The sequence below is a fragment of the Acipenser ruthenus genome, chromosome 15 (assembly GCF_902713425.1).
Source record: "Acipenser ruthenus chromosome 15, fAciRut3.2 maternal haplotype, whole genome shotgun sequence".
Taxonomy (NCBI): Eukaryota; Metazoa; Chordata; class Actinopteri; order Acipenseriformes; family Acipenseridae; genus Acipenser; species Acipenser ruthenus.
In genome coordinates, this window is record NC_081203.1 from 16043956 (window position 1) to 16069447 (window position 25492).

General features: G+C 44.8%; 1 protein-coding gene across 1 annotated transcript in view; it reads right to left on the minus strand.

The window, feature by feature from the left end:
* Positions 1-25492, minus strand: part of dcaf5 (ddb1 and cul4 associated factor 5) — an 83053-nt gene that overhangs the window by 18853 nt on the left and 38708 nt on the right. Inside the window, exons 6-8 of the mRNA XM_058987204.1 lie at positions 22685-22898; positions 19130-19196; positions 6920-7047 (exon numbers count right to left, since the gene is read on the minus strand). Of these exons, the coding sequence (XP_058843187.1) occupies positions 6920-7047; positions 19130-19196; positions 22685-22898 (409 nt within the window). The remainder of the gene's footprint in view (positions 1-6919; positions 7048-19129; positions 19197-22684; positions 22899-25492) is intronic.

The window sequence follows — 25492 nt, forward strand, 5'->3', positions numbered from 1 at the left end:
CCAAGGGAACACGAAGCACGACGGGAACCTTTACACCAAGCCAAAGGAACACGAAGCGCAACGGGAACCTTTACACCAAGCCAAGGGAACAGGAAGGTCGACGGGAACCTTTACACCAAGCCAATGGAACACGAAGCGCGACGGGAACCTTTACACCAAGCCAAGGGAACACGAAGCGCAACGGGAACCTTTACACCAAGGGAACATGAAGCATGATGGGAACCTTTACACCAAGCCAAGGGAACAGGAAGCGCGACGGGAACCTTTACACCAAGCCAAGGGAACACGAAGCGCGACGGGAACCTTTACACCAAGGGAACACGAACCGCGATGGGAACCTTTACACCAAGCCAAGTGAACACGAAGCGCAACGGGAACCTTTACACCAAGGGAACATGAAGCATGATGGGAACCTTTACACCAAGCCAAGGGAACAGGAAGCGCGACGGGAACCTTTACACCAAGCCAAGTGAACACGAAGCGCAACGGGAACCTTTACACCAAGGGAACATGAAGCATGATGGGAACCTTTACACCAAGCCAAGGGAACAGGAAGCGCGACGGGAACCTTTACACCAAGCCAAGGGAACACGAAGCGCGACGGGAACCTTTACACCAAGGGAACACGAACCGCGATGGGAACCTTTACACCAAGCCAAGGGAACACGAAGCACGACGGGAACCTTTACACCAAGCCAAGGGAACACGAAGCGCGACGGGAACCTTTACACCAAGCCAAGGGAACACAAAGCGCGACGGGAAACTTTACACCAAGCCAAGGGAACACGAAGCGCGACGGGAACCTTTACACCAAACCAAGGGAACACGAAGCGCAACGGGAACCTTTACACCAAGGGAACACGAAGCGCGATGGGAACCTTTACACCAAGCCAAGGGAATACGAAGCACGACGGGAACTTTTACACCAAGCCAAGGGAACACGAAGCGCGACGGGAATCTTTACGCCAAGCCAAGTGAACACGAAGCGCGACGGGAACATTTACACCAAGCCAAGGGAACACGAAGCGTGACGGGAACCTTTACACCAAGCCAAGGGAACACGAAGCGCGCAGGGAACCTTTACACCAAGCCAAGGGAACACGAAGCGCGACGGGAACCTTTACACCAAGCCAAGGGAACACGAAGCGCGACGGGAACCTTTACACCAAGCCAAGGGAACACGAAGCGCGACGGGAACCTTTACACCAAGCCAAGGGAACAGGAAGCGCGACGGGAACCTTTACACCAAGCCAAGGGAACACGAAGCGCGACGGGAACCTTTACACCCAGCCAAGGGATCAGGAAGCGCGACGGGAACCTTTACACCAAGCCAAAGGAACACGAAGCGCGACGGGAACCTTTACACCAAGCCAAGGGAACACGAAGCGCGACGGGAACCTTTACACCAAGCCAAGGGAACAGGAAGCGCGACGGGAACCTTTACACCAAGCCAAGGAACACGAAGCGCGACGGGAACCTTTACACCAAGCTAAGGGAACAGGAAGCGCGACGGGAACCTTTACACCAAGCCAAGGGAACACGAAGCACGACGGGAACCTTCACACCAAGGGAACACGAAGCACGACGGGAACCTTTACACCAAGCCAAAGGAACACGAAGCGCGACGGGAACCTTTACACCAAGCCAAGGGAACAGGAAGGTCGACGGGAACCTTTACACCAAGCCAATGGAACACGAAGCGCGACGGGAACCTTTACACCAAGCCAAGGGAACAGGAAGCGCGACGGGAACCATTACACCAAGCCAAGGGAACACGAAGCGCGACGGGAACCTTTACACCAAGCCAAGGGAACACAAAGCGCGACGGGAACCTTTACACCAAGCCAAGGGAACACGAAGCGCGACGGGAACCTTTACACCAAGCTAAAGGAACACGAAGCGCGATGGGAACCTTTACACCAAGCCAAGGGAACACGAAGCGCGACGGAAACCTTTACACCAAGCCAAGGGAACACGAAGCGTGACGGGAACCTTTACACCAAGCCAAAGGAACACGAAGCGCGACGGGAACCTTTACACCAAGCCAAGGGAACACGAAGCGTGACGGGAACCTTTACACCAAGCCAAAGGAACACGAAGCGCGACGGGAACCTTTACACCAAGCCAAGGGAACACGAAGCGCGACGGGAACCTTTACACCAAGCCAAGGGAACACGAAGCGCGACGGGAACCTTTACACCAAGCCAAAGGAACACGAAGCTCGACGGGAACCTTTACACCAAGGGAACACGAAGCGCGATGGGAACCTTTACACCAAGCCAAGGGAACACGAAGCGCGACGGGAACCTTTACACCAAGCCAAGGGAACACGAAGCGCGACGGGAACCTTTACACCAAGCCAAGGGAACACGAAGCGCGACGGGTACCTTTACACCAAGCCAAGGGAACAGGAAGCGCGACGGGAACCTTTACACCAAGCCAAGGGAACACGAAGCGCGACGGGAACCTTTACACCAAGCCAAGGGAACAGGAAGCGCGACGGGAACCTTTACACCAAGCCAAGGGAACAGGAAGCGCGACGGGAACCTTTACACCAAGCCAAGGGAACACGAAGCGCGACGGGAACCTTTACACCAAGCCAAGGGAACAGGAAGCGCGACAGGAACCTTTACACCAAGCCCCAGCAGCTATGAGAGCTAAAAACAACAAATATTGGCCGAAGGGATTAGCACTGGGTCTGACAGGGCCCTCAACGTGAAGCAGGGGATGGACTGCTCTGCTCTGCCAGCTGACCACCTGGTGTTCCAAAGTGTTTTGCATGCAAATCAGGCATCACCTAAACAGATGATTAATGCAATCTAAAGGCTGCAGAGGTACTGATGTGATTAAAAAGCTGTTGATAAGAGGGGGCGGATAAGAGCAAGAGGGAAATGAGACAGTGGATTATTTAACTCCTTAGCTGCCATGGAATAAACCAGATACTGCATATCATCCTAAAGCAATTCCCCAAAAGCAAAACAACAACCAAAAGTAATTGTGACAAAATGTTTTCATAAATCTTACCTGTTTTATACTTCCATTAACTAAACAGGTCTCAAATGTAATTAAAAAACACACGTCATCGCATACATGCATTTTCATTTTAAAATGTGGCACTACTTTAGATTAAAAGGGGGCTCTCAGGAACCCTTATTCTCTAGTTATCTGTTTGCACTTCCTGGGTCATTTCACCAAAGCTGTTTCCCAGTCATGTTACTTTCTGAAAGCATGTCAGTCAGTAGGAGAAGCAGCTGGTTGGTTAATGACAGGAATGAAGCCATTGCAGGGGCGGGGCCAATCTCACCCTCCAGGTGAAATTACCAGCTAGTACCAGATATCATGGTTCACTATCGAGTTCACCATTGAATTCATTTCACATCACCGTTGAGTTCACTTCACATTACTATTGAGTTCATTTCACATCACTATTGAGTTCACTTCACATCACCATTGAGTTCACTTCACATCACTATTGAGTTTCTCTAGATGTAGATAAAAAATATACAGAGTTTCATTTACATGGTGTGCGTGGTGTTTCCACAGTATACTGTTCATGGGGATATGTATACCCAGCAGGCGACAACAAGGTTGATTATGCTCAGTTGTCCTCTTTTGAAATTAGTTTTTCAAATACTAAGCAGAGAGCTCACATCTGATCTAGATGGAAAGGTGTGTCTCTTCATGTGATTATCCAAATGTAAGCAGCTTCAAATTACATTTCAATATGTGTTTATTACATACATCAGACAGGCAACTAGAACTGAAGAGCAGCTCCTGAACTCAGATACAAACATACAGCAATCAAAAAAGAAAATAAACAGTTTGATTAACTGCAAGAAGAGCCAACCAGAAGGACTGCAATCATTGCAAAAAGAGAACGGAGCAGTAAAAAAGAAGAAATACATACAGACAGACCTAAAGACAGACAGAACTCTTATTAACTTGTGCTAAAGAATGTGCACTCCAGGTTTCGTCACAGTTGGATTTGCAGTACTTGCAGATGACCCCACTGTATCTCCAGTAATGAAGTGAAGGGAATCGGCCAGCAGTGCAGGCGGGTGCTATGAAGTCAGCTTTCAGACGCTTCACACTTCACCCCACAGCCTCAGTACAAAGTAAGAAGTTCCACTGCAGCACAAGTCCCATTGAGGGACAGACTGCAGTTCCTCCCCAGGTGGAAGGAGCTCCCTCTCGATGGGGTCCCCCCAGGCTAAGAGGGGAACCCCTGAGGAAGTGGCACCATGCCTGAACCATCTGACAGCATACAGTACATATCCCCAGTGCAGGTGACATACCATGAAAAAAAAGCTCACAATGATATACTGCAGAGGAGTATATTCTAAAGATATATCCCTCACTGTGCTAATGAATTAGATAACTCAAAATGCAAGTGTGTGTACAAGTTCCAGGGAAACAGAGACTTCATCACATACAGAGAAATAATAATAATAATAATTATAATAATAATAATAATAATAATAATAATAATACAAAACAATTATAATTTCAATTTCCATGACAAAACTACAAATGCATATCTGCATAGTAGTTTGGGCGGGGAGGAGTGTTGTGCAGTTATTTTGCAGTACGGTATATAGAAATTTTAATAAAAAATATTATATTTGCATGGTAACTTTCAAGTTTACTTTTCTTTTCGGGTGTTTTACCATACCACAGCTCCCTGTGCTTTACCATGTGCTGTCACCATGCTTAACTATACTTTGCTGTGCTTTTAAACATTTGTTAGGGCACCTTTAGCATGTGTATCTGAAGACACTGTGGAACACTACATTGAATGGTAGCAAAGCCAGTAAACAGAAGGCTCAGAAGCATGCTTTGAGCTTCTTAATAACAGTTCCATAGTCTAAGGGCATGGCACTTATCACTGTGATGGAGTGAACACAGTTTTACAGCACTGGAGGGCCAGCCCCTGAGCTGGAGCTACAGGGAAGTGTAGATCTGAAGCTGGTTAGCGCAGAGGCTCCACTCTGTTATAGAGGACAGCTCACAACACGCTCCTCAGATAGAGGGGCTGGCTGTCACTTTGCAGTGTGCTTTATAAAAAGTAAAACCCCATAAAATGACGAACTGGATCTGTCACACAGTCCATCAAACAAACGCAGCTGGTGAAGGGAGGCACAGTGCTTGGCCCTGACGAGCTGCAGCTCTCTACTGCTACAACATACAGGCTTTCAGTTCAGAGCGATTCAGATAGTAAGCAGCACCAGGGGCTAATACTACACCAGCTGGGCTGAATCTCCGATTTAACCCCATTGTGCAGATTTAATGGCGAGCGGCACAAAAAACATAATATCAATGCTAACCTTCCAAAAGCTCACTACACAGACTAGAACAATCCCAAAAAACACCCGAAACAAATCATGTCAGAGTGCAAAATCATACTCCCTGTGATGATCCACAGCCTCCCTGTATAAAAGTTTACCACAGCATTTTTGCCAGGCTTTTACCATGGTTATACTATGCATTTACTAGTTTACCATGTTTAATATGCTTTACCATGCCTCGCTATTCTTTACAGTGATTACCTATGCTTTCACTGCTTTATTACACTTTGCTATGCTTTTACTATGGGAGCCTTTTATAACAGACAGGGTGTTGTGTGTGCAGAAGTGTGGAATCTTTTACACGTTCGCTCACATTTACTGCTTTGCAGTCTGTCAAGTACAAAAAAGGGAGGCCCACTGTCATGAAGTCTGAGAACCCTGCTGTGTGTCATCTTGTGCAGTTTGAGTGAGGGAGCTCCACTTTGCACTTCTCTGACACAAAGCGATGTGATGACATCAAGCCTGTGGTTGATTTCTAATATTACTACTACTAGTTTAGCCCTTCACTGTTCAATGGTTAAACTCAACTCGGAGAATTAATCTGTTTTAGAACAGTTTCCATTCTATACTGCCCACCACATGGGGAGCAGCGTCTCCACAATGCAGAGTGAACACACACACATTCTGAGGCTGCTTCTAGATTGTGCAGCGTCTCTGCAATGCAGAGTGGATCTCATTCTGAGGCTGCTTCTAGATTGTGCAGTGTCTCTGCAATGCAGAGTGAACACACACATTCTGAGGCTGCTTCTAGATTGAGCAGCGTCTCCGCAATGCAGTGAACGCACACACATTCTGAGGCTGCTTCTAGATTGTGCAGCGTCTCTGCAATGCAGAGTGGATCTCATTCTGAGGCTGCTTCTAGATTGTGCAGCGTCTCTGCAATGCAGAGTGAACACACACACATTCTGAGGCTGCTTCTAGATTGTGCAGCGTCTCTGCAATGCAGAGTGGATCTCATTCTGAGGCTGCTTCTAGATTGTGCAGTGTCTCTGCAATGCAGAGTGAACACACACATTCTGAGGCTGCTTCTAGATTGAGCAGCGTCTCCGCAATGCAGTGAACGAACACACATTCTGTTACTTTGAGGTTGCTTCTAGATTGTGTTGCTTCTTTGTGACTAGGTGTTTAACCCTTTGCGATCCATTTATTCAGCACGTCAGGTCCAATTTATTTTCACACGCGCAGTTTATTTTAGACGCACTGTTTAAAAGTCATTATTTTATTACTATAACATCTCAAAAAGCTCTGCAAATGTCTGTGATATTCTTTGAGCGCTGGATGCAGAAGCAGCTATCTTGTTTGTTTATGTCCGTGTTATCTCTGTGGTGCCAGGGCTATCTGTATTCATGAGATACGCCCCCTTTTTTTTCGGCTTCTCTCGGCTCCTATCGGTCTCACTCGGCCATTGAATGGTTTTCTCTGCTTTTTCCGCAGAAAAAACGACTAGAGACCCGTGTTTTACGTCTTTTTGATGATGTCGGACAGGGTCCGACATTGGACCGGAAAGGGTTAAGAGTCAGCACTACAGCACGTTTACAATGTTTGTAGTCGCGGAGGCCGCGTGGCAGACTCACCTTGATCACCTTCTCTACCCCCGAGGAGCAGATCGTGTAGTTGTGAGGGTTGAAGCGCACCTGGTTGACGATGGATCGATGGCCCTTCAGCACCATGAAGGCTCCATTCACCACCCTGCCAGGGCCGCCTGTGGAGAGACAGCAGCACTTTACAAGCCAAAAAAGAAGCCTGATTCCTGTACATCTCATTTTGCCATTGTCTTCGCAGTTAAAAATTCCAGGCCTGGCACAAAAAAATGTTGCCAGTAAAAGTCAGTTAAACCACATTAACAAATAATCTGTTCTATTGTTAAATAAATTATTTATAACAGGTTCTGTTATAAATAAGGATCTGTACATAATAACAAGAAGAAGACATTTCTGGCATTCTTGATAATCATATATTAATAGTATTTGTGTGGGGAAATTAACACTTTCTGTGAACCTGCACCCCTACAGTATCAACCGACCTCTGGGCTCCGATTCATGCTGTTATTGGATTCCACTCTAACAATATAATCACCTTACAAACACTTGGACTTTTATATCATTTTCTTATAAAAAGTTTACCACACTTTCCCATGGTTATACTATGCATTTACCATACTTAACCATGAAGTAAGTGTGTGTGTTTGTTTGTTTTTTTGTTAATATGCTTTACCATACAGTACCTCTCTGGGCTTTACAGTGCTTACCCCTGCTTTACCATTACTTCATTGTGCTTGATTACAGTTTGCTATGATTTTACTATGGGGAAACCTCTGTAAGGGTTAGGTTACAATACAGCGTCAGGCCTCGTCTTTATTCCTACCTTTAGGCCAGCTCGCACTGCGTGCCTGTGGCGGAGTGTCCCGCCCCTATTTATTATTAGTTGTATTATTGTTTGCGGCGCCGCGTATTTCTTATTATTTATAATTTAAAACCTGTGAGGATGCGTGTGGCAGAATGAGGGTACTGCCCTATGTTTATAGTGTGGGTGTATATGTGTGTTTTGTAGTGGTGGTGGGTAATTAAAGGGTTAATTCACTAGCACTTTAAAAACATGTGAGAATGTGGTGGAGGGTTTAATTGATTAAGTGGGTGTAAATTGCTGCACAGGTGTGTATATATAAGGGAGCACTGAGAGCACAGGTTTAGTTGGTGTTAGGATTCTGGAGAGTGTAGAGGTGTTCTTTGTTCTTTGTATGTGCGAGGTCTGTTTTTGTTTAAACTGTTTATTTTGTTGTGTTTTGTTTAATAAATACGCGCTGTAGCGCTTTCACCTGCCGTCTGTCTCCGAGTCTCTCTACATTGCCGCCTGTCATCCTGTGACATTGTGGTGGCAGCGGTGGGATTAAAGCGCCTCCCGGAGACTCGGAGCAGAGTAGGTGTTTTTTTTTTGTTTAATAAATAAATAAATAAATAAAAAAATAAAAAGAAAATGGAGCTGGCCCAGGAGGAGGCAGATGACAATTGGGAGCTATTTTTAAAAGGGCTCGCAGCAGAGTTGTGCCCTGGCTGTGGGGCATATGGGCACACAGTGGCCATCTGCCCCACCCAGTATATGGAGGAGGAGCTGCCGCTGCAAAAGTCCAGAGGGGAGGAGCCAGTGCGTCCTGTGTCCAGAGGGGAGGAGCCAGTGCGTCCTGTGTCCGGAGGGGAGGAGCCAGTGCGTCCTGTGTCCGGAGGGGAGGAGCCAGTGCGTCCTGTGTCCGGAGGGGAGGAGCCAGTGCGTCCTGTGTCCGGAGGGGAGAAGCTGAAAGCCCAAACCCCTATTTTTTTTTGGGAGGGACGAGGGTGTGAAGCTCAGGCTCCACAGCAGCCGCTGTTTTTGCTGCTGAAGGGAGCCCAGCGGAGACGCCCGCCACCAGCCCTACCCCCGCTGTCGGAGGAGCCGGCAGCACCACCAGCCCTACCCCTGCTGTTGGAGGAGCCAGCAGCGCCACCAGCCCTACCCCCGCTGTCGGAGGAGCCGGCAGCGCCACCAGCCCTACCCCCGCTGTCGGAGGAGCCGGCAGCGCCACCAGCCCTAACCCCGCTGTCGGAGGAGCCGGCAGCGCCACCAGCCCTACCCCTGCTGTCGGAGGAGCCGGCAGCGCCACCGGCCCTACCCCCGCTGTCGGAGGAGCCGGCAGCGCCACCAGCCCTAACCCCGCTGTCGGAGGAGCCGGCAGCGCCACCAGCCCTACCCCTGCTGTCGGAGGAGCCGGCAGCACCATCAGCCCTACCCCCGCTGTCGGAGGAGCCGGCAGCGCCACCAGCCCTACCCCTGCTGTTGGAGGAGCTGGCAGCGCCACCAGAGGGAGACGAGCTGCTGTTCCCGCTTCCGCCATCAGAGGAGCTGGAGCAGGCTCTACCTCCTGTTGCCAACAGGGAAGAGGAACTCTGGCCGCTGCCACCCTGGCCGGAGGTTCCTGCACTGTTGGCCACGCCCAAGGTTGCAGTGCTATTTGCTGCTCCACCTGAGGTTGCTGTGCTGTCTGCTGGTCCATCTGTGGTTTCTGTGCTCGTGCCGCTGCCAGCCACGCCGGAGACTCCAGGTCCAGCGCCAGCAGTTCCGGAGGGTCCAGCGCCAGCGGATGGACCCAAGCTAGTGCCTGCGCCGCTAGGGGCGGCCAACCTGTCTGGGCCAGCTGACGGGTATCCAGGAGGGACCCAAGAAGGGACAATAAAGACATTGGGTTTATGGGGTACGCCGGGGTTAAACGGGCACCCCCTTACATAAGCCCAGGGGTCACCACGGGGGTTAAACGGGCGCCCCTTTACAGAAGCCCAGGGGTAGTCACGGGGGTTAAACGGGCGCCCCCTTACAAAAGCCCCATGGAGGTGAAGGAGTGCTGGGGAGTGTTGGGGCCAGCAGACTCCAGACGGCAGGGTGCACAAGGGGGGAGGACTGGCCCTGCCCGTCTGGTGTTTGACAGGGGTCGGCGGGTCCCCAACATTTCCTCCCACCCTCCCTCCCTCCCAAATCTTGTGGAATGGGGGAGAAGGTGGCCCGTTGAGGGCCTGTATGTGCTATGCACATAAGGGGGGAGGAATGTGGCAGAATGAGGGTACTGCCCTATGTTTATAGTGTGGGTGTATATGTGTGTTTTGTAGTGGTGGTGGGTAATTAAAGGGTTAATTCACTAGCACTTTAAAAACATGTGAGAATGTGGTGGAGGGTTTAATTGATTAAGTGGGTGTAAATTGCTGCACAGGTGTGTATATATAAGGGAGCACTGAGAGCACAGGTTTAGTTGGTGTTAGGATTCTGGAGAGTGTAGAGGTGTTCTTTGTTCTTTGTATGTGCGAGGTCTGTTTTTGTTTAAACTGTTTATTTTGTTGTGTTTTGTTTAATAAATACGCGCTGTAGCGCTTTCACTTGCCGTCTGTCTCCGAGTCTCTCTACATTGCCGCCTGTCATCCTGTGACAATGCGTGACTGATCAGCTACTGATTATTTAACTAGCTGACAGTCACGCATCCTTACCAAACGCGTGCAGACTGTGGCCTGTATAAGAACCTGCAGCTGTCCGTGCTGCAGGGTGGTGTGTAGAGAGGAGAGTACGGGGAGATAGAGAGGAGACAGAATTTAAAGTAACAATTGCTAAAACGTGCTGGATTAGCCAGCATGACACTTACTTGTTTGTCTGTCTGGTTTGTTTGGCCCTTGTGCCTTTTTGTTTAGTGTTTTGTTATTGTTTAAATCTTTTGTTTTATTTAATTTATTAAACACACTGAGTGCCGTAGCATTCAGCTTCACCCGCCCATCCACTGTTTTGGTTCAGTTACTTCCTGGTCCGTGACGTCACCACTGCAAGCCATCCTGTCACAGTGCCACAAATCAGTCTCCCTGATCAGCATCTTTTATAAAAGTGCAACCATATTTACATGACAAAACATGTGACTAGCTTGTTTAAACACAAGCATATGTTACGAATTAAGGAAAAATCCAGATATGTGGGGTTGGAATGTTATTAGCTGTCTGAAGATCTTTAGGTTCCATGCATTAGATATAGAAGCCTTTGAACAGGTGCGATGAGCTGGAAATGCAAACTGCCCTATTGGGACAGATGAATAAAGCAGAACCTCTGGGGAGGTGATTACCTGTCCATGGTTGCATTACTGTTTACAGTTATAATATCTCTATATATACACACAATGATATCTAATCCTGATTCACTGATCAATGTCAATAATAAAAGGTTTTACAAATTTAATGAGAAGAACATTGTACAGGTCAGCGCCGCTTTATCGGGACACCTCAGGAGAAGTAAAAATATCCTGAATAAGTCCCAATTAAACAAGAGGCAGTTGAGACGACCTGAGTCACACTTTTTTGTTTCTTAATGAAAAGAAAAAGAATGAAATCACATCACATTATGATTAAATATACCATTTAGAATACAAGTCAATTGTTTTTTTTATTCCTAAATAAAATGAATATCTTTTTTTTAAATTTCTACATTAAATGAAAAAGACTGAAATCACATTTTATCACAAGGTGAGGCCCCTACGACGATCATTTGAAAATACAGTATCCCAATTAAACAAAGTGACGTCCCAATTAAAGAACATAAATAGCATTGGGAAGAACCGTCTCCCAGAGTTGTATCCCATTTAAGCAGAAATCTTGATTATCTTTACCCCGATTAGACGGCACCGACTGTACTGGGAAGATTGCTGCTAACTTACCAAATATCATCCGTAAATATAAATAGGATCGGTACTTTTCATTTTTTTAAGGGGCTCACAAAATAATCACTCACCTTTAGAATAACGCATTTATTATTGAGCTGGCTCTTTTTTATTGAAACATCATGAAACCTTAATTGTGCAGCAGGTTGCAGGGCTTTGCTACTCAGTGAGATCATTTTCAATGTATTCCTTGCTTCTGACCAGCAACTGACCAAGTGCAGCCAGGGCGGAGATATCTAAACTAAGGAAAAGCTCCGCAAATTAAACAGGTGTCAATCACATTTGACGCCTTCCTGTTGTTCACTTTGAATACCAGTATCCAAAGTCAAGGGCTGAAAACCTTCAGTGCTTTACTTAAATTCAAAAAATGTAAAGATTTAGATGAAAAAAAATATACATTAAAAACATTCAGCCCCTCTGCAGGCTTTTTAAAACAGCTCCCTTAGTGTCAGTTCAAGTTCGCTCACATTTACATCCAGCGGCATATCTGATCACAGACTACAACTGATAAAGAACCGTATTTATTCTGTGCACCGAAAGCTTGATTACAGAGCATTCCCTGGCATTGTTAGAGCGCATGTTTTGTTTTTGGAAATGTAAGCTGATCTCCTGTGATCTGAAAGTGAGATTGCTGCTGGAGGAGAAGGTACTGTTTTGACATCCCTGATCCAATCAGACATCACATGCAAGACAGACAGACAGACAGACAGCAGACAGGCACAGTGCTGATCAGGAAAGTATTTTAAAACTCATCTGTGGTGCACAATTCACTGGTTCACAGGCATCACATTATCATATAAAACCTGCAAAGAAAAATGACCTTTGCAATTTGATCTCCACTTATCTACCAGGGTTTGCAGACAGTAGGGTCTATTCAATTAATCTAAAAAGTGACAGATCTAAACTTAGTTGCAATTACTTTGGTCTATCAGGATTAAAATCAATCGTATAGAGAGCATCTTTTGTGTATTTCTGTATAAATAATTCAAAATGCAACATTAAGAATGGCCACTGTTTGAATTGAATAGACCCAAGCTTTCAGACGCTGAGCACCAAGGCTGTGGAATTCACTGGATAATTACACTTGTGAAGTAGGGGCTGTTCTTTAGACGCTGGGCACCAAGGCTGTGGAATTCACTGGATAATTACACTTGTGAAGTAGGCGCTGTTCTTCAGATGCTGAGCACCAAGGATGTGGAATTCACTGGATAATTACACTTGTGAAGTAGGGGCTGTTCTTCAGACGCTGAGCACCAAGGATGTGGAATTCACTGGATAACTACACTTGTGACATAGGGGCTGTTACCGTATTGCTAAGGACCTGTTTAGCTGACAAGGCCTTTGCTCTGCAGTATTCCTGGGAAAGCTTCTCAGGATGCTTGTACATGGGTGGGACAATGGCAGAATGTACAATACAGTCTCAGAATTATGCTGTAAAACTGTTAACATGACATTCCCGATCAAAAAACTCATTTACAATACAATCTCTGTATCTCAATACAGTGCCTATAGTAAGTATTCACCCCCCTTGTGTTAAAACCTGAAATCTTGATGCATTTAAATGGGATTTTCTTTCCTTTGATTTATACAACTGTGGCAATGCGCCCCGCCCCTGTGTGCATTTGTGTGTTATGTGTTGTATGTTGCGTGTGTTAATGTTGGTGTATAGTCATTGGTACACGGGATATAAACGTGTCTGTGTTTCACGTGTATTTAAAAAGTGTAGATTTATATTTAGGCACGAGGAGGGCACAAATCACTTCACGTGCTGGTTAAATGTAATATGTGAGCACGGGGTTGCACAGAATTAATTCACGTGCTGGGATTCAAGTGAATAATTAATTAGTAATTGAATCCCAGCACAATAGTATATATAGAGACACGTAGCACTCAGTCGGGGTTAGGTGTTCGGTGAGTGGAGAACGGGAGAGAGAAGGAGTAAAGTAAATATAAAAGAACGTAAATATTAGTGTTATCTGCTCACCGTGTTTTGTTCGTCTGTCTGTGCACTGTCTAGTCCGTTTTGTTCGTCTGTTTATTTTGGCTACAAGTGCCGTGTCCTGTGTTTTTGTCTGTTCAAACCTTTTATTTTCTGTTCTGTTTATTAAATGCTGAGCGAAAGCATTCGCTCAGCTTCACCAAACCACAAATCTCTGTCTGTTTATTTCCTGCATCTGGTCTGACGCCACCCACTCCGGCCGTCTTTGTGACAACAACCTACTCAACACTTTCAATGTGTGAAAAAATGGGGGGGTGAAAAAACAAATCAATTAAAAATAAAAACCTGAAAAGTCTTCATTAGATAAGTATTCACCCCCTTTGCTATGACACTCCTAAATAAGCAACCAATTGCCTTCAATCAAGCAATAAAAGTGGTTCACATGACTTCAGATTAAATACACCTGTGTCTGTAAGGTCCCACATTTGAATAGTGCATTCAAAGCAAAGATACTACCATGAAGACCAAGGAGCTTTCAAAACAGCTCCAGGATAAAGTTGTGGAAAGGCACAATCAGGGGAGGGGTATAAAAAGATTTCAAAGGCATTGAATATCCCTGTGATAGAGAGAGAAAGGATCGATGCTGTAAATCTCCCTCCCGATTAGCGCTGTGTAAGGGGGAAGGTACGCTGCCTCCTAGATCTACCACCTCGGTGGTAGGTGGAAACCGGAAGGTGACCATATTAGGAGGGGCGCGTAGCTGCAAGTACTCAGAACGATTCCAGTGCAGTCAGCTGCGGGGCAGCCCTCTACAGGAGAAACCAGGCGACGCGTTGACTGCAGGGAGGAGTTTGCTGGGTACAAAGGGGAAGCAGCTACGTCAAAACCTCCCCTTGCGCTGAGTTAAAAAAGCGATCGGCCGGAGCCGATGTTTGTTTTTTTGTGTGATTACATGTTTTGTGTTTGTGTGTCAACAGAGGAGCAGGAGGACGGGAGGCTGTAGCCAGCGAGCCAGCACTTACCCCAGAGCACGCCCCGCATCGCACAGCACTTCACAGCACAGCGCACGCACCACAAACCCTGGAAAAGAAGAGCACATTTTCGTGCACGGAGGACTGTGGTTATTGGAGTGTGTTTTTGTTGCTTTTGTTTTAGCTGGATGTTGCTGAGTTTTGCCCCATTACCATCGCTGGTACTGGGGCTTATTATTTATTATTATTATTATTATTATTATTATTATTATTATTATTATTATTACTTATTTTTCCAAGTGGATTTATTTTATGATCTTTTTGTTTGTTAATTATTAAAACCTTTTTGTTTTTGGGAGAATTCAGTCTGGACATTCACTTTCTACTGCACCACACCATTCACCGTGTCACAATCCCTTGGAGCACAGTCGATCATTAAGAAGTGGAAGGTATACGGCACCACCCAGAATCTGCTTAGTGCAGGCTGTCCTCCCAAACTGAGCAGCTGGGTAAGAAGGGCATTGGTCAGAGAAGCCACCAAGAGGCCAATGACAACTCTGAAAAACTCTGTGAAGCTTGTCAGGGTAGAGGGCAAAATGGATGGAGCTAAAACAGACAAATCCTTAAGGAAATCCTGCTTCAGTCTGCAAAAGACCTAAGACTGGGACGGAGATTCACCTTTCAGCAGGACAATGACCCCAAGCATGCAGCCAAAGCGACCCTGGAGTGGCTTAAAAACAAGAAAGTGAATGTCCTAGAGTGGCCCAGTCAAAGCCTGGACTTGAATCAGATTGAGAATCTGTGGCAAGACTTGAAGATTGCTGTCCACCAACGATCCCCATCCAACCTGACAGAGCTTGAACAACTTTGCCAAGAAGAATAGGCTAATATTGCACAATCCAGATGTGCAAACCTGGTAGAGACTTACCCCAAAAGACTCACAGCTGTAATTGCTGCCAAAGGTGGTTCTACTAAGTATTGACTCAGGGGGGGTGAATACTTATCTAACCAAGACAGTTCAGTTTTTTTTATTTTTCATTAACTGTTGTTTCACAATAAAAATTCTCCCATTTAAATGCATCAAGATTTCAGGTTGTAACACAACAAACTGTGAAAACGTCCAAGGGGGGTGAATACTTACTATAGGCACTGTGTAATATTATATATATATATATATATATATATATATATATATATATATATATATATATATATATATATATCTATACAGACGTGCTCAAATTTGTTGGTACCCTTACAGCTCATTGAAATAATGCTTCATTCCTCCTGAAAAGTGATGAAATTAAAAGCTATTTTATCATGTATACTTGCATGCCTTTGGTATGTCATAGAATAAAGCAAAGAAGCTATGAAAAGAGATGAATTATTGCTTATTCTACAAAGATATTCTAAAATGGCCTGGACACATTTGTTGGTACCCCTTAGAAAAGATAATAAATAATTGGATTATAGTGATATTTCAAACTAATTAGTTTTTTTAATTAGTATCACACATGTCTCCAATCTTGTAATCAGTCTTTCAGCCTATTTAAATGGAGAAAAGTAGTCACTGTGCTGTTTGGTATCATTGTGTGCACCACACTGAACATGGACCAGAGAAAGCAAAGGAGAGAGTTGTCTGAGGAGATCAGAAAGAAAATAATAGACAAGCATGGTAAAGGTAAAGGCTACAAGACCATCTCCAAGCAGCTTGATGTTCCTGTGACAACAGTTGCAAATATTATTAAGAATTTAAAGGTCCATGGAACTGTAGCCAACCTCCCTGGGCGCGGCCGCAAGAGGAAAATCGACCCCAGATTGAACAGAAGGATAGTGCGAATGGTAGAAAAAGAGCCAAGGATAACTGCCAAAGAGATACAAGCTGAACTCCAAGGTGAAGGTACGTCAGTTTCTGATCACACCATCCTTCGCTTTTTGAGCGAAAGTGGGCTCCATGGAAGAAGACCCAAGAGGACTCCACTTTTGACAGAAAAACATAAAAAAGCCAGACTGGAATTTGCTAAAATGCATATTGACAAGCCACAATCCTTCTGGGAGAATGTCCTTTGGACAGATGAGTCAAAACTGAAGCTTTTTGGCAAGTCACATCAGCTCTATGTTCACAGACAAAAAAAATGAAGCTTTCAAAGAAAAGAACACCATACCTACAGTGAAACATGGAGGAGGCTCGGTTATGTTTTGGGGCTGCTTTGCTGCGCCTGGCACAGGGTGCCTTGAATCTGTGCAGGGCACAATTAAATCTCAAGACTATCAAGGCATTCTGGAGCGAAACGTACTGCCCAGTGTCAGAAAGCTCTGTCTCAGTCGCAGGTCATGGGTCCTCCAACAGGATAATGACCCAAAACACACAGCTAAAAGCACTCAAGAATGGATAAGAGCAAAACATTGGACTATTCTGAAGTGGCCTTCTATGAGTTCTGATCTGAATCCTATCAAACATCTATGGAAAGAGCTGAAACTTGCAGTCTGGAGAAGGCACCCATCAAACCTGAGACAGCTGGAGCAGTTTGCTCAGGAAGAGTGGGCCAAACTACCTGTTAACAGGTGCAGAAGTCTCATTGAGAGCTCCAGAAAACGTTTGATTGGCAATCAGCCTCTAAAGGTTGTGCAACAAAATATTAGGTTAGCGGTCCCATCATTTTTGTCCATGCCATTTTCATTTGTTTTATTATTTACAATATTATGTTGAATAAAAAATCTAAAGCAAAGTCTGATTTCTATTAAATATGGAATAAACAATGGTGGATGCCAATTACTTTTGTCAGTTTCAAGTTATTTCAGAGCAAATTGTGCATTCTTCGTTTTTTGTGGAGGGGTACCAACAAATTTGAGCACGTCTGTATATATATATAAAATCAGTATAAGTCATGTCCCCATTGGAACCTATTAGCAGTAACTACACTTCTAATTCCACTGAGAGTGTAGACCTTGCATGAGAAATACAATGTCAGCTCGATCAGAGGTGAACAGGGTAGGATGTCCACTATGGAAAGTACTGGTCAGCAGGTATTACATAGATCAAAATACACATATTATTAATATGCTGATTTCAGAACAAGAAAAGCTGTTCTTACCTCGTCCTTTACAACAGAGTACCAATCAATGGCAATTACCTTCCGCATTAAGTGTTTTAAAAGTCGATTGGAAACAAATTTCCATCTCATGCCATGCCACCGAACCAAGGCTGTAAACTGACAATGAAAATATGTGTAACAAGCAAATGCAACTGATTCGTGAGCATGAGTTACCGCTGTGGACACTGGGATATGTATATTTGTTTGGTCGAGTTTAATCAGAGATAACACCTTGCCCAGGACTACAATCCCACAATTCACTGCAGAAGTGAAATAAAAATATTTCATATCAAAAGCATAAAAGCAGGGCAAAACAATGAGTTTTAGTTAGCTTGCTCACGTCCAGTTCTATATTAAACAACACTATCAGATGGTTACTGAGTTTTTCAGAAAACCCTTATTGTGCACTGTATGTTACGTTGTGCTCCACTGATAACCTGACCCACTAAGGACCACCCTGGAAGTCTTTCCGATTCATTATTAAACACAAGCTTCTCTCTTACTGCAGGGGGTGCTGATAAGGCAAGTGCTAACCAACTTGCATGCTCTCTGCATCACTTGCCTCTGCCCACTCAGCCAGGCAGTGTTTCATGCAGTTCTTCAAAGCCTCTGCAACTTGCTGCACAATGAACAGGTTTCATGGGGTTTCAATGAAGAACCAGGCTCTAAACAAACATGTTCAAATCTACAAATATGGGAGTTATTTCCTATTGTATTCTGAGCACTTGCCATAAAGAAACAGTATTTACAATCAATGGAGGGTACCTACAAATCCAATCTGGCCCATATAAACAAATATATCACTGAAATATCACAAAATGATAACCTGCTTTTAGAAATTACACTTTCCCTCTCAATGAGCTGCGGACTCCAGTCTGTGCTAAACACTGCCCAAGCTTCTTTTTTCATGTTTTCAGTTTGTGAAGTTACTAAAATTCAAAGTTTAATGAGCGTTAATTAAAATTCTGCTTTGCATCTTGCCCAAACTATACTACTTCAAACTAAAAAATACACTTCAATGCAACACAGGTAAAAAACAGAAATACTGCAAGAAATGTTTCGACCAGTCTTCGGGGTATTTACCATCCCTGCCCGACATGAAGAAAGTGCAGGCAGGAGTTACAGGCAGGAGTTACAGGCAGGAGTACAGACAGGAGTACAGACAGGAGTTACAGGCAGGACTAGAGACAGGAGTTACAGGCAGGAGTTACAGGCAGGAGTACAGACAGGAGTTACAGGCAGGACTACAGACAGGAGTTACAGGCAGGAGTTACAGGCAGGACTACAGACAGGAGTTACAGGCAGGACTACAGACATGAGTTACAGGCAGGAGTTACAGGCAGGAGTACAGGCAGGAGTTACAGGCAGGACTACAGACAGGAGTACAGACAGGAGTTACAGGCAGGAGTACAGACAGGAGTTACAGACAGGAGTTACAGGCAGGAGTTACAGGCAGGAGTTACAGGCAGGAGTTACAGACAGGAGTTACAGACAGGAGTTACAGGCAGGAGTTACAGACAGGAGTTACAGGCAGGAGTTACAGGCAGGAGTATAGGCTGACAGCTCACCTGCCTCGGGGTCCTTAGGAATCCTCCACATGTACAGGTTAAAGTCATCCGATCCCGAAAGGATGTACTGGAAAAGAATCACAGTTGTGTGGATTAGTGTTGGATTCATTATACATGGCTGTTAACCTTTTAAGGTTTTAGCTTTTGGATCCTTTTGGATGCTTGTCACTACGGTCTGAAGTAAATCAAAGTTCATGGTGCCACCATAGCTATACTGTAATAAATGATTCCACACCGGTTCAGGTCCATCTGTGAGCTGGAAAGCAGTAGAAGTTGTAAATATGACCTTTTTTCATTTTTGATTTGGTTTGGGAAATTTTAAATGCAGAATGGAAGCCTAACATGATTGAGGTTAAAGTCAGTTTTATATAAGCCAGCAAATATCTCAAATGTTCTTTGTAAAAAAAACCAAAAAAAAAACAACTTCAAATGTCCAATTACACTCCCTTACTGCAGCCATTTCCCACAACAGCTCAGGGAAACTGAAAGTCAGTAGGTATCCTCTGATCCCACAACCAAGCCAATCGTCTCTTACACTGAAGAACTTGAGAGCGGATATCAATGAGCTACCTAATCATTGAGGACAAAGAAGCCACAAGAGCATCAGAGCCAATGCATCTTTGTACAGCCAGGAAACAAACTGTACTGTCTGACTGTACTGTGTGACTCCCCCTGAACACCACGCGGTTGTGCCTTCACCAAGTGAGCTGTCTGGAAGTATGACTGAATAGTGCCACAAATCAGAATAATGATGCAGGTCTTATCTGCCATGCAATCTCAATTTGTAGAGTGAATCTACCCTTAAGAAGCAATAATCTCTCTGACATACAGAGAATGGCATTATGGGATGTTTAGCAAGCTGTTACAATGATCGCCGAATTAACAAGAGAAAAATGAATGAATGAATGAATGAATAAATAAAAACCTGACTGTACTGCAGGCTGCTTCAGATTACATCAGGGGTTCCTCTTATTGCTCCGCAGGCTCCAATAAAAACATACTGTGCTTATTTTACTGCTGTGGCTCCCAATTCGAGGAGCCCGAACAGCTCAGGTTTTTGTTTCAACCTGAAAGCACACAGCAGTACCCTGTTACTGACGTCAGATACACACACTTCCAAGCAGCTATTTATAAGCGGAGAGGGCTGGTCTGTGGGCACTGGAAAGCCTTGCAGGATTAACTCTCAATTGAAACAAACTGCTGGATTCTTAGAGGCTGCTGGGGTGTGCAAAGTTGAGAAGCCGTGCATTGATACTGCCCAACACAAGGCAAGTAAACTACCCCTCTGGGAGGTAACGCCTCCTCACACTCTGTACACTGCAGCTATTGAGAGAGGTCCAAGTGTTTCATTTTGCTGGTACATGCGAGTCTCGGCTGAACATTCCTGCTGTGTTGAGTAACAAGTCAGGCAGATGTTACTAACTCTGGATGCTCAATGAATGTTCATGCTTGCAATTCTCTATGCATCTGTTCTTGCTATTTTTACTTATTTATAATAATTTAGAGTGCCCAATGAGTTAACATTCACTCACCGCAGCAATTCACAAAATCAGCTCAGGTGAAATGAAGGTCAGTGGGCCCATTACCTCTTTACACCCAGGAACTCAGTGGAGGTCAGCGAGTCACAGGATTCTGGAGGACTAAGGCTAGCCTGGTAGGAATCCGTCTGAACTCACTAGACGTCTGGCCAGTAGGGTCTGCTGTAGCGTGATGAGGAGAAACAGTCCCTGCAGGTTTTGCCTCCCTAACCCATGGGAGCACCAGAGCCAAAGCAACATTCCCTCTAGAATCCCCAGCAAATGACGCATCTGGGAGCCCATGCGTGTTCATTTTTACACCTCACTCAAAGCTCAATCCTCAACACCTCCTGCCTGCCATTCAGTCCTGGGCCTCTATCAAGCAGAGACTGTCCATTGTTCAGTTCAATTTTTGGATTGCAGCATAATTAAAATTAAAAAAAAAATAACCATGAACATAATTTAGATATTTTATTTAACATAATGTAAATCAAAGAAACTACAAAATGATATCGCAAAAGTCTACCGGAAGCAATAACAGTCGATTCTGAAATGTCACATTTTTTACATTTTGTTCAGTTTTTCATTAAGTATATGGAAAACTGCAAAGTGGTATGTGATTCAATATGTTACCGTAACATTATTCAGCAGGTTTCATTCGACTTGATGAAGCTAAATTAGTTAATTTTAAAGGGTGATGCAAAACTTTTGGCCAGACCTGTAAACTAATGATCCGAACAACCCCTAAAATCTATAACCCTAATTTTCCACTCATGTCCTTTGACTGTATTGTTCTTGTAGAAGTGATGGTAATGTATTGTTCTTGTAGAAGTGATGGAAATGTATTGTTCTTGTAGAAGTGATGGTAATGTACTGTTCTTGTAGAAGTGATGGTAATGTACTGTTCTTGTAGAAGTGATGGTAATGTACTGTTCTTGTAGAAGTGATGGTAATGTACTGTTCTTGTAGAAGTGATGGTAATGTACTGTTCTTGTAGAAGTGATGGTAATGTACTGTTCTTGTAGAAGTGATGGTAATGTACTGTTCTTGCAGAAGTGATGGTAATGTATTGTTCTTGTAGAAGTGATGGTAATGTACTGTTCTTGTAGGTGATGGTAATAGTAATGCAGTGCTGATATGGTGCACGAATAGAAAGCTTCAGTTGTTTATTCATCCAGACTTGCGAACTGCTGGAAAAATCAGAGCACCAGTGCACTTTATATGAAGATGAAAAGAGCAGCACATTCCTGAGACACCCAAACGCCACAGTCATATTAACAAGTAGGGGTCGGGTATGATGTAATGTCTGAGGATCCCAGAGAGCATCCGATTAACTAGAGGGTTCATAGCACTGTTAGAATCAGGACCGACAACATGTGTGGCATTGCACTTCACCCTCAAAATACACTTCACTAATCTGGCAGTGGTGCTGGTGACTGATGAAGCTACCTGGCTGACAACACTGGTGACAGACGCTGTCTGTCTGTCTGTCTGTAGACATGGGTTTGTGTCTGTGCACAGCAATGGGCTTCAAGTTGAGGGTCTGACAACACTGTTGATTGAAGCACTTTGTCTGTCTGTCTTTCTGTCTGTCTGTACATGGCCTTTAAAAAGTATTTATTTCCTTATCTCTCATTAGCATAACAACCCACACAGAAATATCCAGACATTCATTTTTACTGAGATGCAGCAGGTATCGAGCACCACCTGAGCATCACGCACACTTTAAATGGACAGAGGGGTCTTAAGGTTCATGGTTCTAACAAAATAACGGCAGTAAATCTTATCTAATATGTATTGCCATATTTCCTAGGTCTCAGATTTTCCAAAGGTGAATTAGATTTTATTGTGGGGTCGCATGAAGGAACTAAGTCACCACTGAAAGCACGACAGTCCGATGAAAAGCAGTGATTGGGAGGGTGCTCTTTTAAATGACATAAATGGAAAAATACATATTTCTGGAAAAATACATATTTTCCGGGTGATTACAGTGCTTAGACAGGGTTTTATCGTCACAAATATATTGAATATTCGTCACCTGGTCCCGGTCCCCAGCGAAGCAGCAGCTCTTCATGGTGCAGGAGTTGAAGTAGCCCTGGTTGTCAAACTGGAAGCTGGGGAGGCGGGAGTGCAGCTCGTAGAGGACCGGGGGCAAGCGGCGCCGCAGGGCCAGCAGCTGGGTGCCGGTGCTGTTGAAGCGGACACTCATGGCGCTCTGCAGGGACAGGTTCCCTCCGTACCGCAGTAGGGAGCTGAGAGAGGGGGAGAAGGGGAAAGATCAGCAGGAACCAGCATGAATCACTAGGCTGGACAACTCCACTCGCTGTTTAACAGGGTCGTTCCAGCTCAAATGCCCCAAGGGGAGTTCCTCAACTCCCTATGTAAAAAAAAAATACCAAACTAAAGAAAAGTATAAACTGGTATTTTTTTGTATTTACCAGGAACTTTTTTTTTTTTTTTTAACCCCGGTTTTCTCCCCAATTTGGAATGCCCAATTATTACTTTTTATCCCAGTTCACTGCTGCAACCTCCCAACGACTCGGGAAATGGAGGCTGAAACACGCGTCCTCCGAAACACACGTCCTCCAAAACGTGCTCCTGCCAATCCATCATTTTTCACACTGCAGATCCACAGCAAAGCCACCAGAATGAATGGCTCCACTGCAGACCCACAGGCGCCCTATCAGCTACATGGTTCACTGGTGCGCGGTGAACCGTGGATTGCCCTGCCGACCTAAGCCCTCCCTACCCGGGCGGCGCTCAGCCAATTGAGCGCCACCCCCTAGGAACCCCCGGTCACGGTCGGCAGTGACATAGCCTGGATTTGAACCTGCGATCTCCAGGCTATAGGGCGCATCCTGCACTCCACGTGGAGCGCCTTTACTGGATGCGCCTCTCGGGAGTCCCCACCATGACCTTTTTTAATATTTGCAACCACACTGAGTGGTTCTTACTTTTTGATTGGTCTGCGTGAAGGTCCATTCGACCCAAGTTTGGGATCTGAGCCACAGACAAAGGGAACAGCTACTCCGTATTGTCAGCCATACAAAATAGATATTTGTTTAAGCCCCAGGTTATTTGCTACACATGTTGTGTTCCAGAGCTCTTTTGTAGCATGCACACACCCTGGGACTCTTTATTTCATCACATGTGCTTCATATATCATCAACCACCAAATGGAAGAAACACCTCCCCAGAATTTGGTCCACTTGCATACTTTGTTTAATATGATAACAAACACTTCTTTATGTCTTTGGCAGGACACAATAACTCCTGAATTAGTGGATGGGATTGAATTACTGGCTGCATTTGTTTCAGTCAATAGCACTGGACAGACACTCTATAGACAGGTATATATGCAATGCTCAATCGAAGAGGTAAAAACAGTTGAGTTGACAATATATATCAGAAACAAGGCATCGCCAATAGAATCATCTAATATATCAGAAACAAGGCATCCCCAGTAGAATCATCAAAGTTTAGAGCATGTATAAATAATTGTGCCTGGGCATAAGCAATATTAATAGTTTCTTCCGCTAGTGAATCCTTCCTTGTTGTCTCGCTCTGTTTAATATCTTCCGTTTTCCACCTGCTGTGACAAACATATGCGACATTTCTCTTTGACGGAGAAAGGATCCTCGGGGAGGTTCAAAAGCATTTAAACTAGAAAGGAAGGGGGGAGAAATCAACACAAAAACAGAAGGGAGACTACAGTGCCGTGAAAAAGTATTTGCCCCCTGCCTGATTTTCTCAATTTTTGCATATTTTTGACACTGAATGTTATCAGATCTTCAACCAAAACCTAATATTAGATAAAAGGGACCCTGAGTGAACAAATAACACAAAAATGTGATACATATTTCATTTATTTATTAAAGAAAGTTATGCAACACCTAATGCCCCCGTGTGAAAAAGTAATCGCCCCCTTAGACTCAATAACTGGTTACGCCACCTTTAGCAGCAATAACTGCATCCAAACGCTTCCTGTAATTATTGATTAGTCTCTCACAGCGCCGTGGAGGAATTTTGGCCCACTCCTCCATGCAGAACTGCTTCAACTCAGTGACATTTCTGGGTTTTCGAACATGAACTGCTTGTTTCAGGTCCTGCCACAACATCTCAATGGGGTTTAAGTCTGGACTTTGACTAGGCCATTCCAAAACTTTAATATTTCTTGTTCTTCAACCATTCTGATGTAGACTTGCTTGTGTGTTTCGGATCATTGTCTTGCTGCATGACCCAGCTGCGCTTCAACTTCAGCTCACGGACGGATGGCCTGTCATTCTCCTGTAGAATTCTCTGATACAGAACAGAATTCATGGTTCCTTCAATGATGGCAAGGCGTCCAGGTCCTGATGCAGCAAAGTATCCCCAAACCATGACACTACCACCACCATGCTTGACCGTTGGTATGAGGTTCTTACTGTGGAATGCAGTGTTTGGTTTTCGCCAGATATAACAGGGCCCATGTTGGCCAAAAAGTTCCACTTTTGACTCATCTGTCCATAGCACATTGTTCCAGAACTCTTGAGGATCATCCATGTGCTTTTTGGCAAACTTGAGACGAGCATTCATGTTCTTCTTAGTGAGCAATGGTTTCCGCCTTGCTACTCCGCCATGAATCTCATTTTTGTCCAGTGTCTTTCTGATGGTGGAGTCATGAACACTGACCTTAGCCGAGGCGAGAGAGGCCTGCAGATCCCAGGTTGTTGTTCTAGGGTTCTTTGTGACTTCCTGGACGATTTTACGCCTTGCTCTTGGAGAGATTTTGGAAGGACGGCCACTCCTGGGAAGATTCACTACTGTCCCAAACTTTCTCCATTTGGACAATATGGCTCTGACTGTG